A 20,131-nucleotide genomic window follows, 5' to 3' on the forward strand; every position below is an offset into this window, starting at 1 on the left:
GAAAGGACGATTGAAAATCAATTGCGTCAAGTAGAAATCCCTTCTCCCAGCAACAGGTAGGCACAGAGAAGGGTTGAGGGTTGCTTGGAAAGCTTTTATTCTATGCTTGCCTTCGTGGAAAGAGCAAGGCAAGGGGCAGGGAGTAATGATAAGGACCAGCACAAAAACGTTACCCCCTCCAAAAATAATCAGTGTTTAGGGACTGTAACTTTAGATGCCCTTAAAAGAAACCAGTTTGCAAAGGAGTGGGGTATCTGATTTTGGGTGTGTGTGTGTGCGCGTGCGCGCACAGATTAGGGATGCTTTGTAAAGGTAAACCCATATTTTACCCCACAGTGCGTACATGGAACCTAAAATGGAAACAGTGATCCATTTTCCTTCCTTCTCCTGTGTTACCACTCCCCCAAAACTCTGAGAAACATCTCTCCCGTTGCTGACTAACCCACACCAGCTTGGTAGGCTGGAAGAAGAACCTCCAGCCTAAATGCAAAACCAATGAACCCTCACCTCCCCAGCTCCCAAATCTGCCCCATAAAGCAGAACGTGCTTTGCAGGTCAGAGCTTCTCCATTTCCCACCTGGTGGCGGAACTTTCCCAGCCCCCAATTCTGTCTACGCCCTTCAGCTCCGTAACTCATTTTAAAATACTCGTAAAACTTTTTACAAACCCCGTAGTTTAAAAAAAAAAAAAAAAAAAAAAAAGAAAACCAACATAGCATTTGTTGGTTTTCAGTGGCTTTTTCTCCCCATCCATGGTATCGGCACTGATGTTTCACAGGGAGGCAGCTCTGAGGCGTTCAGGCCGCGCCAGAGGAAGCAGCTAGCCAACCCGAGTGGCTTCTGCACCCGAGCCCTTCGCTCGCTGAAGCGAAAGGGCACACAGTTACAGATGAGCTGGGGTTCGATAGCAAAAACACCTGCCACGGCATGGCCTGTGAAGACTCCGCAGCGACTTTTACCAGTCGGACACCCGTACACATGCCAAAATGCCGCCCCTGTTTTGCCAGCCTGCCCTTACGGAGGGGAGGAGAGGCTGGCGCGGGAAGGGCCTTCGCCAGAGGTGTCATTTGCCTGCGTTGGAGGGAAGCGTGCTCCCGGGTTTCGCTAATCCCTGAATTATTTGCTCATTCACCAGGTAGAAAATACAGTTTAAGAACTCCAGCTCCCGTCCTCATCTCACTGATGGACTAAAGCAGTACAAAGCGTCCCTGACGGCTCCCTCCAGGCTTTCCAATGCAGCCACTTTGCCCCCTTTTTGGCTTAGAGCAGCCTTTGGAGCTGGTTGTCGCGTGACAACCACCTCAGCCCTGCCGCAAACCCCATGCCGTGCCCGGCTGTCAGGAGCCGGGCGCCCGGGGCAGTGTTTCCAGGGACAGGAGCACCCGCGGGGCTGCGGCAGCTAAAGGCGGCCTCAGGGGGAGCGGTGGCAGGACCAAGCCCAGCTCCACGCTGGACGGAGTTTGGCACCCAGTATGGTGCCGGTGACCGTGCCAGTCACAGCCGCGCATTTCAGGGGTGATCCTGGGCTGCGAGCGAGCGCTCAGTTGGGCTGGGCTGAAGGTCTGACTTTGACAAGAACGAGGGGGTTTGGCAGCGTCCTGCTCCCAGCTCAGCCAGGGCAGAGGACCTGCTTTGCCGAGCATGTCACAGCTTCACGGAGCGCGTCACAGCTTCGCAGAGCACGTCACAGCTTCGGGAAGTGTTGCAGAGGCCGCTCGGTTTTCAACCAATGGGACAAATAACCTCAGTGCCAAAAAGCTGCAGCCCCCCCCGAGGCACTTGGCCGTTGCTTCAGTAGGTAGAAGCAAAATAGCAGGGTCGCGCTGGATGAGTGTGGCGGCCGGGTGGGAGCTGCCCGCTGCGCTCGGGGACTCCCAGTGTGCTCACGGGAGGCGGTTTCTGTTCCCTTGCTGGGGGCTCTCAGTTGCCCTGTGGGATGGGTGAGGCTTCCAAAAACAGCAACAGCAGCGAGTCCTTCCTCGCTTCCCCGGGTGGGGACAAGCGGCGGGAGGCTGCAGGGAGGGCCACAGGCGCTGGGGAGCCCCCTTTTTTATCCTGGGGAGATCCCATTCAAATTCCCCCTCAATCTCCACGGGGCCGAGGATCGCCGCTGTTCGTTCTCCGCTCCCAGAGGTGAGGGCGCGAGCTGCCAAGTTTTGAAATAATTTGCCTTAGGTACACTGGGAAAGCGGGGGATGTCCTGCGCCCTCGTACCTTCACGCCGACAGGGAGTCCCTGGGTGACTGCACAGGAAAGTGGCAGATTTCTGGCGGGGCTGATGCCGCCTCACCCACCCGAGCTCAGCACCGTCGGGGTCAAGCGATGCGTTAAGGTGGCAACACATAAATCCTTGCCATGCTGGCACCAGGGCTGCCGAAGTGGGGGGCTTCCCAATAGCACCAGGAGGCCAGGACCTTCTGAAGAAACGCAGAAATGGAAGACGCAGAGATGGGCGCCGGGTACAGGAGAGGAGGAACCAAACATTTCCCTTGCTCTGGCCGTCCCGCGGGTGACTGCCACCACATTTTCTCTGCCTGGCAGAGCTGCTAAGGTACAACCACATCATCTCCCCCTGCTCACATGCAGCCCCTCCTGCCAGCCCAGCGGGACTGACAAGGAAGGGACGGATGCTCTTCCAGAGCCGGAGCTCCAGCTAGCAAACCCTTTGCAAACAACTAAATTACACCCAACTGCTCGCATCTGGGGATTCATCCCATACGCCAAAATCAGCAACTTAATCAGCTGCTAAAGCCCCGCAGGCCAGGAGGCTTCACCCTCACAGGCTGGAGCAAATGAAGCTGTCAAGGTTTCACGCTCCCATCACCTGCCAGACTCTTTAATCCTGAGCTACTAATCCTGGCCTGGATGACTTTTGAAGGGGAAAGCTGCTCCCTTTAGAAGTCACCTGGGTCTGCTGAGGCAGGGAGCGGGTGTGGAGACCCCCACTGTGGCACAGGGGGGGCACACGGCCCCAAGTGGTCATTCTCCTTGGTGACAAAGCCCATCCGGACATGGGCTTTAGGTTTCCCTTTTCCTTCTGCTTGAAGCCAGCTTAAAGGAGCAACTAGGAGGTGGAAAAAAAAGTGCCTTTGTTAAAATTTAAACACGTGTTCAAACAATGAAATCTGTAACCAGGGTGAAAATGAAAAGCAGGGCAGGAGCTCGACACAAAACATGACTCAGAAGGTAATGGGCCAAATCCGGAGAGGCACCAAGCACCTGCAGTTCCCACCGAGCTCAGCTGAGGACCTGTCCCCATGCTTTTAATATCTGCCTCCTCTACGCTCTTGCCTTTACGAGGAATGAGTCATCTTGCGTCAACTGACGATGGGCTTTATACAATTATTTATTTATGTCAAACCCTCCTCCCTGCCCCCACGCGTCCCTGATCTCATCCCCCTCAGAAAACAGATGCTTTATTAAACAAGGGCTGGAAAACTCTGTCTCACTTGGCTTTTGCTAAGGCTCCTTGTTGTCCAGTGGCCGGCTGGCAAGGAGGTGGGGGGGGCACGAGCTGCACAGCACTTCGCAAGCTGTGTCCTCGGTGGCCTTGTTTGGCTTTTTGGGCATGGGCCCCCCTCTCCCGGCAGGGTGGGGTGGAGCTGGGCACCTCTTCAGCTAAACAAATAGGCTGGGGGATGTTCATGGAGACCAGCCGGCTCCAGACCGAGCCCCCAGGGCATGGGCATTGCTCAGGTCTTGTAGCGTTGGAAGGAGAACGAGGCCTTCCAGCACGGGGCGCTCAGAAGGCAGGGCAGGAAACGCCCCTGTTTAGCTACAGCTGCTGAGGGGGATGCTCCCCAGTCTCCCTGCTCTCTCTGCCGCAGGCGGAGGCTTTGCTCCCCTTCCTGCTACAAGCAACGCCGCATCCAGAAGCAGACATAGACCGCTGGCTGTACCAAGCAACAGCCCCCCAGGAACAGCCCGGGGCCGGTGCCGCCGCCTGGTTTGCCCCTCAGGGCAAGCGACGCGGGGCAGAGGCGGCACCGTCCCACCTCCCAGCCCAAGGCTGGAGGGCAGGACATGACACCAACAGATGCCACTAATTTAAATTCCACATATGAGAGCCTGCACCTACTGAACTGGAATGATTTCCAGCAGATTTTCCTGATGCGAAGCCAAACGCGGCTCTAACTAGTTATCAACTGCTTCCATAATACGGCTCGAGACAGAGGAGAAAAACGCAGGAGTTACTGGCAGTGAAGGAATTCAGGCTTCCCAGAAGGCGATCGGGGAGGTGGGGGGGGAAGTTACAAAAGCAAGAGATAGGAGGACGTTCCTTAGTAATTACATCCAACTGTCTCTTGGTGCAGCCTTGAGTAATGAGTGCATTAAACCCAGCATCTCCCACCGAGAGAATCGCCAGGGTCATAACCGTCACCGTGCTTGAGCAACGGGTTCAGCGGCCCCCGGCCACACCGGGCGGCTTCTCTCAGGAGCGGAGCAGGCAAGGACGGACGCCCAGCCTCGGAGGAACCCATGCTATAAACCATCTCCTTCCGCCAGCAGCGATTCCTGGCCTGCCGCCAGCCGCCCCCAGCCAGCAGCAGCACCCTGTTGGGCTGAGGTGCGAGGCACCAAGGCGGGAGCCAGCATTTCCTGCCCAGGGGCAAACTCCTTTTGTTTTCCCCACCCGCGCTCTGCATAACCTTGCTGAAATGCGCTTTGGTTTTGCTCAGAGCACCCGCAGCTCCACCCCCAACTACCGTAGGGGAAAGGGTGTAAAAATCACCCTCTCCTCCCAGCAGCCTTACACCGCACGCCATCCAAAACCTGCACGCCCTCTGTAGCCTGTGGCTCATCTGTGCCCCCTCCTCATTGCACTCACTCCTAGCGAAGGGCTGCTCTGCCCTCGCCAGGGAGCTCAATGGGAGACCGATTTAATGCCCTCCATGGCTCTGGGCAGAAATTCCCTCCACCGGCACCGCGTCTCCACAGGACCCCGTTGTGGTAGCCTCCTCCCGGCTGTTTGGGGACAGACAGGAGAGCGTTGGTGGCAATCAGGGACAAGGAAATCCATGGGCACGCTGGCAGGGAGTCCCTGTTAAAGAGGAAACTATGAAGTGTTTTGGGGGGAAGCTAGGGCAGTGTTTGGGTAGCGGAAACTGAAGGAACGAGCAGTGCCCCACAGCGATGCCCCTTCCACTAACACTTAAAAAAAAATAAAAAAATCACCTGGCAGCGTGAAGAAAATTGTGCTTCAAAAGATTTATTACATATATTTGTACATATTTTACATGAATGGAATGTTAAACATACAACCTAAAAATCAATAAAAAAATATTTTCATTCATGATTACGTACTGGCAGACCGCTGAAAAGAGTACCTTAGAACAACTTAAGTCAACTTGCAATCGTACTGCTCAATTAAAAAAAACCAAAACAAAACAAAAATACAAACATGTTTTACATCAGACATTGCAAATTACATTCCGATTTCTGCTCCCGGTAATGAAGGAAGACATCTTGTTGGTTACCACTGCGCGTGCGGGTGGCATTTCAGAAGCTAGCACGGCGTTCCCCTCTAACTCCTTGTGGGCAGGGTTAGCTCTGTGGGAAGGGGCAGATAAAAAAGGGGAGTACACGCTCTGCTCCCTACCAGCAGGGCCCTGCCAAAGGGTAGGCAGAGCCAGAAGAAGATTTGCGATCAAGTGATAAGGTTAATGCTGGATCACCGCTCGTCCCGTGTGATGCTGCAGCTTTTGGAATTAAGCAGTTCGTTAAAACACTCCCTCTACAGCTAAGCCACCTCCCGCCTCCCTTGCAAGTTACAGTACTTTGGCAACATCGGCTAGGAGAGAATTCTTGTCCGTACGGTAACGCATACTTCAGCTTCACCTTAACGTATGCAGGAAGAGCACAGAATCACGCTTTGATGTCTCTTCCTGCTCAGCGCTTCACACCTTGAGAGCTTGTGACCAGTCATGCTGAGAAGTGTTTACTATTAAATATAACAAATTAGCAATAAAAAGGACAGATTTGAGGGAAAACAAGAGGAACAGGATTCAGCAACAGATTATGTTCTTGCGGCGTCGGGTTACTTACACTTGAAACTCTGCCAGAACCGAGCAAATCCTACTTATCATTGCAAAATCTTCGCCAAAGCACACCCAAGGGCAAAAGTCTCTCAAACAAACGTACGTAGATTAAAAGCTGCCAGGAAGACCAGCTAGCGGGCTCGCTGCCTTCCACTTCTTGTACACTGGCAACTTATTAGATCAAAAGACAACCAAGTCCGACCCTTTCCAGGCACGGGATAGTCCTATGGTGTTTTACCTGAGCAAGTCTTCAGCAACTTCTAATGCCCCACAGCGAGGTCGCTTTACGCTTTGTCCCGTCACCAGCTCTGACGTACTTAACTGAGAAATTACCTTACGGAACGCGACGCAGCGGCTTGGGAAGCCAGCCGGACTGCGTGGCAAGGTAACCAAATGCAACTTGAGAGTAAGGACTGCTTTGTTGTTTGGTTTTGTTTGTGGGGATTTTTTTTTTTTCCCCTCCAACAGGCTAAAACACCTTCAACCTGATTTTAGAAGCAGGCTAATTTATATGGAGAAATATCCCAAGTGTTACACTCAGGAAACAAATCCTGGGCATAGTTGTGTCGAGAATTTCTTATGCAGAGTATTTTGAATGACAAGAAGTGGTATGAGCTGATGACGCTGCTGCAGGAAAAAAACACTGGGGTTTTGGTGCTGGGGTTGCAGCAAGGCCCCTACCAAGCCTTCCTCCTCCAGCTACAACCTCTTACGCTACTTCTGCTGATGCCCACGAAAAGCCTGTCCAAAGACGAGGGGATGTGGCCTAAAGTGGATCATGTCTTCAACTAGGAAGAGGAGAAGAAATGGATACTAAAATGACTTTTTGAGCTTGGAAGGGTGGCAAGTGAATCATAAAATATAGCACTCCTCGAAAAATGAGATAATCCTCCACTGGCAAAGGTGAGCTGGAAGATCCCATGGAAGCATTGCTGCGTTCCCGGGTATATGGTAGTCTCTCAGCAGGGAACTCCCAACTGTACAGCAAAGTTAGTAGGTACAAAACAGCAATACCAAATTTGCACACAAATATTCTCTCTCGATATGGGAAAGCAGCTAAAATTCACAGAAACTCAGAGAGATCATGGCCTATATCAGAACTAACGAATGCTCTGTTGCTGTTTACGTACAGATAATGGCAATGTTCAAGTGCCACGTCCCCTGCTTTTGGTGGAACACAGCAGAAATGGGAACAAGTTTCTGAAGCCCTGGCATGGAAAAGGCAGCATACGAAAAGTGTCCATAAGCACATCTTATGTATTAGACATTATCCAACCAGAAACACCAGAGATCTACATTTCTGCCTAAAAATTATCTTTCCCACATTTGCTGAGATTTTAAGTCTTCTCGGAGTCAGTTTTACCAGCTCTCCAGCCTTACAGCAAAGACTTAATCAAAAAGCCAGTGCTCCTCGCATTAAGAACTAGGATAAATGTATAGATCTCGAGATCAAGTCATAAACCCCCCTTTACATCTTAAAGGGGGGGAGCGGGGGAAAAAAAAAAAAGGTCACGAGTATCCACCCGTCTTTGTACATTACCTACACATTTTCCATTTCAAAATACTGCCGTACACTTACCCTTGAATACGAAAGTTAAATTGATTACAAATAGGACCATCTGGTTTACGCTTTATTCTGCCCAAAAATAAAATACCACAAATTTGCACTGTGCTTCGTATTTTTGCTTTTACGTCCCACTGAACTCATCATTGAATGTACACGTTGAGAAAGAAAATGAGCTACCTCCTTCCAAAGGAAAGCGTTGTTATAGATACACTGCTTTGTAAGAGCCAGGACAGCGGGTCCCCTGTGCTGACAGCAGCACGGCGCTCTCGGTATTGTACGGAGGAGGGTTATATACAGTCCAGCTCGTAGCCACCTCCACTCTGAACTTCAAAACACCAGTTGCTACTCAAGAAACCTGGGTATGTTACGAGTTCAGAAAAATCTCACGTTTCCATACAGTGTTGAGTCTACTCTTCCCCTTCTGGCAAGCAGCATGTTTATGGCAGACCTGAGTATGGGAATTATTTCACACCCTTACATACTTCGGGAAGATATAGGCCAGATGACGGAAAATACTCTGAAACAGCACAGAATTGGCAATCTCAATATATTTACAGGCAAAGAAGCATATCGCACCGTAAGTGAAGTTATTGCTTCTTGTGGACAAGTGTGGCATTCCTTGATCAAGACACAAGACTCGTTAGGTGTTTATTTTCCCCTTCTGAAGCACAATGATTCAGGACCACAGTGAGGACGTTTTTAAAATGAAGGTGTTGCCTATGACTAGAGCTATGCCTGCAGCATGGTCATGGCCAGCTGGCCAGCACAGCTGGTGATAGGAAGCTTACATAGGTGAATTTCCACAGGCGATTTCAAACCCAAGCATCACTGTCACGCTTCCAGGGTCATTCTAGGCTTGGTCTCTATTACAGGTTTTGATACAAGACAACCTCCCATAGCCTTTCAGAAGAGATTTATGGGTACCAAAAATGCCAAACTAGGATCTAAGGCTGACCTTGTATCAGTTCCTCAAATAATCCGAGGTATTGCTCCTCTACTGTGCCGATGGAAGCAGCAACAGACTCTTGCCTGCAAAACCACGCATCAGTGCGATTGCTAGTGGCAATGCTTTTCAAACACTGGTCCTAAATGTAGGACAGCAGTGATAACTGCTGGGTCTTTAAACCAGCTACTTGCATCTGAATACAGAAAATTAAGGTTTTGGGGAAAAAAAAACAGTAAATGAACTAGAACTATGAACTACTGAAACTGAGCTTAAGTTGTAAACAGATTTATAATATTTACCTACTTAACCCCCAAGCCAAAGACTATCTATGACCTCGGAGCACAGGACACCAAACGCTTACCTACCCCCTTTACTTTATTACAGGTGAGTTTCTGTAGGCTTGAAGCCAACAGTAAACATTAAATCAATGCAAATGCAAAAGCTTTACTTTCAGAAGACAGCAGGCATTTAAAACATTGGAAGAGTGGGCCTGCAGGCAACACCGATACTCGAGTATTACAGGTGCTGGAATTTTTATCCCCTCCCTCCCCCCCATGATAATACAAGGCAACACAAATATTCTCCGCTAAAAAGGAACCTGTACAGGGAACAACTGTATATTTGATGTGACTACAGAATTGAAAGTGTGACAAAATGGTTCTGCTCCCACTGAAAAAGAGACTACAACGGGGCCCCATAGTTATAGGTTCAGCTAAAACCAGTGATGCAAGCCCAAAAATGTAGAAACTGCACCAGCGATTATCTAGTTTGGACTCCTTTAGATTTGCAGCATAACAAAGGCGTTTTGCAGAGCAACATTCAGGAGAAAATATTATCCAGGCAAGAATTGCTCTGCAAGCAAGATAGGAGAGTTTAGTAACATGCACTGCACTTGTTCTCCAGATAGCAGCAATTGCTCCTGTTCTTTGCCCTTTTTGATATGAATCACAGTAGCAACAGAGAGAAATATGTACTTAAACAAAATAAGAAAAGCAGAATTATGTATGTACAAGAAAAATGTTCCAAGTGTTGTGCAATTTATTTTAACCATTGAAACCCACTAAAAATGCTGTTGCTAATAAATATTCATAAATTCTTCCCTGTACTGTGAAATTCAGAAACTACTACAATTAATTCTTGATACAAAAAGTATGCTTCTAAGCCCTGATATATCTGTTCCAGTTTATTGTCTTTTTTCTGTCTCTTTTTTTTTTTTGAACTGTGATACTTTATGGGAACTAATACTTAGCCACAGTTTTACTTGGTGTTACCCCCCCAGAGACATCCTGTGTTTCATGGAGCCCTCGTTATACCAATATAATACAGTAAAATAATAATAAATTAAACAAATGCAGGTGCATTTTTTTAAAAAAAACAAACCACACTGTCAAATGCTGGTCTCCACATGAAGAGACCAAGGATTTAGATGCAAAGTACTACAGATCCTGCCATCAAAAAAACATTCAAACAAGGAAACAAAAACTTGCGCTAAGTGTTTTAAAAATTAAACACAAATCCCACCTCGATGTTATCTCACCCATGCCTGTAAAAATCCCTCTTGCTGTGCCCACATTTGCAGTTATTCATTTACACCTCAGGAGGCAGCCTGGAGATGAGAGTAGTACAATAAAATAATTACCTGAAACATTTTTAAAAAAATACCCGTTAAACAAATTACCTTAACTGGCAGCACTTAAAATTGGTAATTCTTCTTTTTTATCCTATTTAAAAAAAAGTTGCATAGCTGTAAGATTTTGCTTTGCTGCATTTTTTTTTTTGTTGTTTTTACTCACAAGCAGTAGAAGAGAAGTTTTAGTTAAATAGCAATACAATGTGCAGATTTCAACAATCCCTATAGCTTGATCAATATAAATTAGTTACCTGTCTTGGTTTTACTCTTTGGACTGCATTGTGACAAAGGTTTAGTTACAAAATTTTGAAATATAGTATTCCTATGCAGAGAAGTTTATGCTTTCTGTTCTTGAAAAAAGTGAAGAACGTAAAACAGGGTGTGAATTCAGTAAATTAAGGTCACACTGTTATATATTGAGTTTGCCATTTACTCTCCTTCAGCCAAGGAGAAGGTAAAAACGTTCCCACTCCAACCCGGGGCCATCCTCCTGCAAGGGTCTCGGACAGCACAGGTCAAACTTCTCCGCTTCCACTTGAGGCAGTAGGAAACGCGTCCAATAAGCCGCTCCTTCACAGAAAAAGAAGTTAGGCTGAAAACAGGAACTTTGGCCTTCGATACAAAACAGCGTCAGTAATGTCTGTGGGGAGTCGATTGTTACAGAATGTGCAGCATTTTCAAAATCCCTGTGTGTCCTTTACGTGAGTGTTTGGTATACTGAGCACTACTGGCAAGTAACTGGTGTCTGCAATGCTTTTTCCATGTCACTGTCCATCTTTGCCTTTTTCAGCCACAAAGAACTGTAAGTCTCAAGGCAGGCACGCTGTGTTCAGCAAGGGAACCTCACATCTCCTACGTTTTCTGATCAGTGGAAGCAGCTGTTGAGAAAGCAGAAGACAAAACCACCATTATTTCAGCTATTATTTCAGTATATAACACACTAAAACAGCATGAGCACAATCACCAAGTTTTTCTTCCCCTTTTCCCTAAGCCCCAATTATCACCATCTCTGCTGTGGAAAAAAAAGAAAATTGGATATAACATGAGGTTAGACAACCATGTACAGAGACAAATGTCTCCATAAACAGCATGTGGGGTTCTTCCACAATTCAGTTGTTAGGGGCAATATAAGAAATGTGTTTTAATTTTTGCTAACACTGCCCTGAGGTTAACATAATTATCCCCGTAGCAGGATACCTTCCTTCAGGTTTTCCCTGCCACCCCTGAACAACCAGAGCACTGCAATGTGACTTGCAACACAGACTCTTGAAGCAAATGAACAAATAAATGCCAATGATGAAGTCTTCTGATTTTTTTTTTTTTTAAATTTCCATCAGAACAGCAAAACCAGACCCTCAGCTACCAGCCAGAATTTCAGATATTTCCATTTCTTTAAGAATTGTGATGATTGTTGGTGTATTTTGCAATGCTTACGGGCAGTAGTTTAATGCAAGATAAAGTTTTTGAACCAGTCAACTAAAAGAATAAACCTATCCTTTCAACCTTTGACACTGATTGCAGATCTGAAATCATTAACACAAAACATAAGCTGGAAAAATGTGAACCTCTGTGAGATGGGATGAGAGACAGATTAACATTTTTTATTTATTTATATACTTTGAACATTCTGGAATGCATTAACATGAAAGTGGTTTTGAAAATACCTAGCTCCAACTTTTTCATATGATTCCAAAAGCTTTCCGTCAGAAATAAATGCCAGTACTTGTGGAACAATCCAAAATTACACAATTGTATTCTTTTAATTTTGTTTCATTTCCATGGAAAAAATGCTCTTTAGACGTTAATGTCAAAGCTTTATTGGCACTGACTTGCCACTTTCCAGTACTAAAACTGGAATACATAATTTCAGACCATGCCATATAAGGATGCAGAAACCTTTTACATATTGCAATATACGTCAATACTTCCTGATTAATATTGCAGTTCTGAGACACAGTAGCAAACTCATAAATAAAAAAAAATAGCATAAAAGGTTTATTCAGATAATCAAGATATTTATTGTTGAAATGTATGTATCTAAAAAGAAATATTACCTAAAAACATGAATCTTGTCTTAATCTGATGGATGCTCAGGGCAAGATCTATTTACTTCAAACCATTCATCTATGCAGCTGTTGGATGCAAGACAAAAATCAAAACAATTGACATGAATATCTCAGTAACATTTAGCAGTAAGATAGGAACATAAACTAGTTTCTCTGATTTCCACCACTAGTAGGATTTTATATTATACAAAGAAGTAGATGCATATATACACATCATTGGAAAATGTAATAACCCCAAACCACAGTAATATTTGGATATTAAACACTATTGAAAACCTAAATTTCCTAAGTTTTAAAATCTTCTAAGGAAACATTTTACAAGCTACTACCCAGGTTTTATACACAGATTACTTCACTACTAACCCTTTCATCTTGTTTATATCATTCATTGACATTTTACTTCTTGTAGTAAGAGACACTTGTGAAAACAAATACGAAACAGGTTTTAAAAGTGTTCCCCCCTCTCCCCCCCCAAGTCTATTAGCATTTGACAAAACTTAAGGACATGCAACCGAAGCTCCCTAGCCATGATGTGCTTCCCCATACCTGTGATTTTGCCTTATTTTCCTTGTGGGCTTTTCGTGCAAGCATGGGAAGACTACAGTAGGGAAAACTGACTTCAAATACATTGGTGGAGATGCAGAAAGATGTCATTTTAAAAATGTATTTCAGGTTGCTGCTGTTGTTTCTTTTTTGTTTGTTTGTTTTTTAAATGTAAGAAGCAACTAAGTTTCAGTGCTCCTTTAGGCACCCCTTAGAGGAGTTACCCAATAAATGCAACCTCCTGGAATTTTATATGCATCCTGAGGAATACTTGCCCTTTATGGTATATGCAGAGGCAAGGCAGCCGTGCTATAGTATCTCCTTGCTGCAACTCTTCCAGGCATATTGCACACTCCCCAGCATCTTTACTCAGCACATCCTCTGAAGAAAGAGCACAAAGTTAAACAGTTAAAAAGCGGACTACTACAAGCAAAACACTCTTTATTCAGAACATCAAGGTCAGCTACAGAAGATACTTCTTGTCCTGCAGAAAGCCATGTCAAGGTGAGGATCGGTCATGCTTACACCAGCTGACTGAAGATTCCTGTTGGGAGACATTTTAACAGCTCAAATTAAAATATTGTTATGATTCAGCTTCTTGCCTGAACACAGCTGTACCTCAAAATGAACTCCTGTAGAAAGACACCCATATGGAGAAGAGGGGTAGCTGGTACCCTCTGGAGTTTATACTCTCTCAGCAGGGCCATACCATACCACACAGGGTTCTCTGATCTGACCTCAGAAACCTGTGCTCTAAACCACCCAGCTGCAGCAGACACATGCTGTGCTGCTGACCCCAAGAGCTAAGCACTGGAGAACTTGGGTTCTTCGTACAGATGGTACGTAATGCCTCCGGGGCTTTGAGGATTCATCCTGGGTGGGTTTTTTTTAGCTGCACCTTCTTCCCCATGCCTGGTTTTCACTATGGAAGTTAAGTTCAAGCCTAAACATAACATTTCTTTGGACAGGACACTGAAGGTAATTAACCAGGTAAAGATCTTCTTAACTTCTAAACACTTAGCCTATCACTAGCTTTTTCTATACACTTCTATACATCTATACTTCTATACCTCTGGCTTTCTTTTACCAGCCTTTCCAGTACTCATATTTCATACCTTCAACTTCCTCTTCTCACCATGTCAGCATGTTCTACCCATCCCATCCACCTTTTCCTCAGCGTAAAGTATGCAAGTGTTAGCAATAGGGGTGGGAGCTTTCCATCAGGGAAAGATCAGTGCTGTATAGCTCCAATGACCCTAAGTTCCTGGAGATACTGAATTTTTTGCAGCGTTACCAAGTCTCATAACAAAGGAGAAGAAAGTAAGTTACTAGGAATGCACAAGAGTTGGCTTTCACACAGAAGTTTCTGGGAAAATATAGTATTTTTAATAAAAACCTTCTCTCTTGGACACTTCTCTTACCCAGAACGTGGGATACAGAATTCAATCCTAGCACAAAGCAAAACAGGAGATCAGATAAGGCTCAGTTTGCCAGAAGCAGGTTAAAAGTCTCAGTTAGACGCAACCTCACACAGTGCACAGAGCATTCCCAACACAGGACCACGTAGCAACCAAGCTGGCAATCTCTGGCAGATCAGGAAGGTGCACTCTTGGCAGTGTGAAGCCCACATGTTCAAATGTCCACAGTTTCATGGGAAAAGATTCCCCTTCTTAACCAAAAGAAGCCTAAAGGGACTGCTTATGGAGATTACGGTTCCCAGGTATGACTGAGAAACCACCAACTCTACACTATTTTCTCCAGTGGCTCCGACACACATCCCTATGGCATTCCAAACACACAGAAAATTACAAGCAGACAACTAAAACTATCATTGCAGCAAAAAGTGAAATGAAATTAGGTCTGCCTTGGTTCCCTTAGAATGACAGCAAGCTGTCTTGCAGGTGCTTGGGTTTCTATAAGCATGCTCATTTTAGTCTCCGCTATATTCATTGGTTATGCTAAAAATACTGTATAATGCCACATGTGTGGCATCTTCATGAGGGTATGTGAAGAATATCTAACATGACATAAACTGTTACAAAGAAAAATATCCAAAACATTAATAAACAATGCACACCTACCACAATGAAGAAAATAAAAAATTTATTTTATGCATGGTAATATTATTGGTAGGCATCATACTAAGAAATCGCTTCTGTAGCTGCAAGCTTCCAAGAATGTTAGAGGTACCATAGAGATAAAGCAATTTAAAACAATAATAAGATCTTAAGAGCTCTTATCTGTTCTTACAAAATCCTGACACTAAGAACTTGCCCAGAAGAGGGTGCTAAGGATAAATACATCCTTGAGGTGTTTGGGGTTTGGTTGTGTGTTTTTTTTTTTTTTTAATCAAAAGATACTTAATATTTGACACCAGGAAGCAAAGACTCTCCAGACAGCACTGTTGTGCTACAGAGATATTAATCTTTGCCTGAGGCTTTCAGACACTACCCTCCTAGACCGCCTCTTTACACAAGTACTTTGCCAGAAGTCCTACAAGCAGATCTACTCTCTTCCCACAGTTAGGTTGCAGGAAGAAGCGCCATTATAATTCAGGCATGTATCATATACACACAGCATACTTATTAAAAATAATTTTTTCCATGGAGTCACTTTATCAGATCAGCAACTGGTACCCAAACCAAAATGACACTAAGATACCTCCAGTGAATTAATCCCCAGCCTTCCTCCCTCAGCAATCTCAAGAGAGAAACATTTAGTCAAGTTTTGATGACAAAAGTTAAAAAGCTGCCCAATAAAAATACAATTTATAAAAGAAAACATTCCTCTGAACTGCTTTCACATCATTCTGTATTGTACAGGTCTGGCTTATCGTGCGCTCCCCAGACTGTACAATGCTTGGGTTTGAACTCCCGCTGAGCGATTTAACAAGGTTCTGCACCTTTTGGCTAACGTTAGGGCAAGATGCCAATTTAAACATTTGTATCTCCCAACAGCTCTGGCATAAGTGTCTGAGACTCCTATTCTACCCGCCAGTACTCCTGTACTCTCCCCAAATGCCATCAGCCTTCCTACAGCCCTACTGCACAAATCCCAGGCAAACAGCTTGTTGCCCTTCCTGGCTTCACTCCAGGCTTTCCCACCGGGATGAGTTGCCGGGCCACGCCGGGCTTTGCCTAGTCACGCCAGAGGGAGCTGGTGTGAAAGCTGATGATGGCTGGCATGGACAGGGCCTCAGAAATGCGGTGGAGTTCCACCACCCCTGCAGAAGAGATTTTGTTAACAGGTTTCAGTGCTGCTCTTCCTTTGAAATAACGAGGAGTCAGCATTCCCTACTTCTTGTGTTAACCTTACGAATCCTACCAGGCTCTCGTGCATGAGAAACGCTAAGTTCTGAAGGAATTAGTACAAAATACCCAACTGCTATAAATGCCCACATGCAACTTAGCACTACACATTAACAGACCCCAAACCCGTGTAATTATGCTTAAAATCGATTACACATGTAGAGTGACGACAGCAAACCCAAATCCTTCAAGGGCCTATGACACTTTGGGTCTGACTCCCTTTTGACCATTTTAGGGGATTCGGATCATCAATCCCAGATGAAGGAGTGAAAAACCTGTTAGACCTGTATCCAGTCAGACTTTCTTCTGTACTTGATTCATACAGAGCTCTCCTGTACCAGCACTGGCTTATACCAGATGGAAGTCAGTTTAAGGGCCATTTAACACTGACTTTTAAACATACCTGTTACAGGAAAATGTCTAAATCATTTTGCACAGTACCACTGCAGTCTGAACAATTTTCTTGTTTTCATATTTTCCTGGAGTGGAGTGATTCAGCAGATACATATTATTCTTTTTCTTTTTATCTTTAAGAAAAAAAGAACAGTTTGAGATTTCATCAATGTTATGATTAAAACATTTATATGAGTGTATTACCTAAATGGAAGTGGGAAGAGGAAATAAGCAGAGGCCACATTTTTCCATTTCGCCCACACGTGGTACATACACAAACACTCACCACACCCCCACATCCATCTGCCTTGCACCAAACAGGAGGTAAACACTCCTCCACCTTCTCAGCTATTTGAACAAGTACTCACTAGCCAAAGACTGGTGTCAAAGATGAAATCTGGCAAAAGAGCGTAGTATTTCCCTCCTGCATCTGCTCAAGTACTACTTCCTCCTCTCCTCTATCCCTGGTTAATACTGCTACTGTTTTAACTTCTGGTTGTCAGTAGTTTCTCCTCCTAAAATTCTGCTTTTATCCTTACTGAAACATAAATTCTACTCCACTCCTGCATTTATAGCAGAACAGGTAGTACTGATGTAAAATACAATCATCCTGGAAATTTTGCACATACTTTTCAGATCAAAAACTTTTTCTAGAACTTTTGAAAAAATATATCCAACAACTATCAAAGCTACCAACTGGTGGCATGGTTAACGTGGTTAAAATTATAGGCAATGCCTGAAACAGCCTGAAATTAAACAGTCTGTCTTTAAACTGAGGACTGCAAAGGCACATGCAATACATACCTCATGGATTAAGTAATTAAAATCTGTGCTACTGCTTTTTGTTTTCCTTTTAGAAACACAGATAGATATAGCCCTAGGCTCAGGAAATCCCAAGTAACAAATCACAGAGACAGCAATAGTATTTGGGGAGATACCATTTTATAGCTACTGAATTTTATTTCTCTCTAGGCATTCACTGGAAAGAGAACACCAAGTTAGAAAGACCTTTGATCTAATCCAGTATGACAATTTTTCAAAATATCTGTATTTTTTCTAAAACTTTGAAGTTCAAATGCCTGTGGAAGCTGCCACTGCAGCTAGCTTGACAGTGAAGAACACCATAGAAATGCATCCTTTCAGGAACATGACTGAAATTTAAATGGAACGTACCTTCTGAACAGTATCTTATCAGCACTAATATTGGTAAAACAAGAGCCATAAGAAGGTAAAAAGATATTGATGAAACTTCATTAAATGGTACATATTACCATATATGTTACACATTCATTGATTTTTGTTGCTGATTACTAAAAACTCTCAGTGAAGTACTAGACACTGTCTTTGCTTGTTTTTAAATGAAATACATCAAGGTCTAGACATCTAGAATCCAACATATTTCTTCACACATATAGCATGAATTAAACCACATTGCAGAATTTATTCTACATTTTACTGATGTCACCTTCTGGGACAATCCAAAGTTTTTCCTTATACTGTTACAAAACCAAGCAGACCAGAAGGACCTGCACATTCCACAAGTAACTATTCAGTAGCCAGCAAGTATGTGTGTATGCAATTAACATATTCTTGTTAAATGTTACTGACTTGATTTACAAAATCTTTCCAGCTTCTGCCACATCTCTTTCTCCCTCTCCATTACTTTCCAGCTATTTCCTACTATGCTTTCCTCCTCTTCATACCTATTTTCCCAAAATATCATTCTCTCTAGACCTACTTTTTCTGATGTTCCTCCTACCCCCATCATCTCTTTTCATCTAGTGTTGCAATGCAGTTGTATTGGAGAAAGGAGGAAGAGATTTACATTATTAGCCACTATCTGATATGAATAATATGGATAGCCTTCTTATTTGGGGTTAATATCCTTGGGAGAAGTAGACACTGGAATGGAAGGAAAAGGGTCCATTACGCAGGGTGTGCTTCTCTCATGTAGCTCAGTAACTGTCTTTGCAAGCAAAAGCATTCTCTCCTAGCCCATCCTAAGCACTAGGAGAGCAAGCAGTTTCTTTGGCATGCTATACCTGCTCTTCAGTATTCTGGCTGCTGCAAGAGGAACATCCTTGATTCAAGCATGCTCCAGCTGGGGATCATTCTTGGATGACAAGGTCAGCCCTCCACTGCTGCTCAGAAATAGAGGCAGAAAGACACTCTGAAGGAGAGGTGATTCTTGAGTGCTCAGAGCCCTCCATAGCAGGAGAGTCACTGCAGAAGACACTTTATTGCCGCTCAGAGCTTTCCAAACTACAGGGTCTGTCAGCAGACTCAGCAAGGCAGAGTTAAAGCCTTTGTTCACCTATGAAGACCACACCTTCACAGCCAGAAGTTAAACTTGCGCTGTCCTCAGTAAGGAAAATACATTCTGAAGAAACAGTGGGTTCCTGACCAGAAGCATTTATTATTGCCCTAATACAAGCAACCTCCTGTAGATAGATGCAAAAGGGAAGATTTTAAACATCTAGTGGTTTTACTTGAACCACAGCTAAGTAAGTGGTTTTCAGGATTCATAATACCAGCCAGTCTAGCACATAAAAATTTGGAATTCAGCTCTGCTGAGTAACTTCAATCCAAATTCCCTTTTATACTGCTGAAAAAAACTAATACCCATATGTTAATCAAACAGGCACATGTTGGAATATTTCATGTGCTTCCAACAGGCACAATAACCCCAAACACCGTTGCACGACTTGCACAGTAATACTTAACACATCTAAAACCACCTTCCCCACCACAATACATGAAAACATAACCTCTCTCAAACAAACTAACCAGCTACAACAAAGGTGACACTGCCTCAAATACTGATAAAGCGTTTGATGCATTTTGGAGGTTTTGTTTAGCATCTCACCCTTCACCCCTTGCAATGCAGCAGCCTGTTACAATTTCCTATTCAAAGTCCAAGTGCTATTTTTGTTTCCCTTTCTCACCTTGCACAGTGTTGGTTCAAGACCAAGATATCTATATACAAACAGATACCCATCATGAAGACTTCCTGCACAAACATTGCCTACAGTTTTTGGTACTCCCCTCTCTTAAAACACAAGCATGAAGTGTAAGTCGTGCCAGAAAAACATTTGCAGAATGAGGCCTAAGTTGCAATACTTGTATTGCAACACTGCGCTGAGCTAGAGGAGGTAGCTGTAGAACTTTCATTGTTTCTCAGCTAACCCAACATTTGAAGAACTTGATTTAGATTTTTGTGGGACATTCTCAGCTTTCAGAAGCTAATTCTGAGAAACAGCTAGATGCTTCCTGTTCAGACAGATAATGATCAGGTGCATGGTGGAGAAAAAACACTTTTTGTTGAATAAAGAGAACTTAAACAGTAGCGATAGAAATACATTTTAGGGAGCAGGATGGGTATAAAAGCCTGTATAGTCCTACCTACCTGGCTACAATTCTAACTAGGTGAACTAAATAATACAGAGGGGAGAGGGGTTTGTGCACTGAGGGAAACTGTTCTTTTGCAAAGAGGTTTGCTTCAGTGGTCACAATGGAAATCTACCTGCAGCTTTAAGATACATGTTGTCAATACAAGCTACAGTTCTGGAAAAAAAAATAAATTAAATTGCAAGTTTAAATAACACAGGTTTCATACAATGCCCAATTAAGACATCTTGCCC

The 20,131-nt window shown here is 44.3% G+C and overlaps 1 protein-coding gene across 1 annotated transcript in view; it reads right to left on the minus strand.

Moving 5' to 3' along the window:
* Positions 1-10,299: 10,299 nt before the first annotated feature.
* Positions 10,300-20,131, minus strand: part of ZNRF2 (zinc and ring finger 2) — a 107,864-nt gene continuing 98,032 nt past the window's right edge. The window contains exons 3-5 of the mRNA XM_009640198.2: positions 13,065-13,170; positions 12,235-12,312; positions 10,300-11,058 (exon numbers count right to left, since the gene is read on the minus strand). Of these exons, the coding sequence (XP_009638493.1) occupies positions 12,255-12,312; positions 13,065-13,170 (164 nt within the window). The 3' untranslated portion in view covers positions 10,300-11,058; positions 12,235-12,254. The remainder of the gene's footprint in view (positions 11,059-12,234; positions 12,313-13,064; positions 13,171-20,131) is intronic.

Source organism: Egretta garzetta, unplaced genomic scaffold (genome assembly GCF_000687185.1).
Source record: "Egretta garzetta isolate BGI_Z169 unplaced genomic scaffold, ASM68718v1 scaffold96, whole genome shotgun sequence".
NCBI lineage: Eukaryota > Metazoa > Chordata > Aves > Pelecaniformes > Ardeidae > Egretta > Egretta garzetta.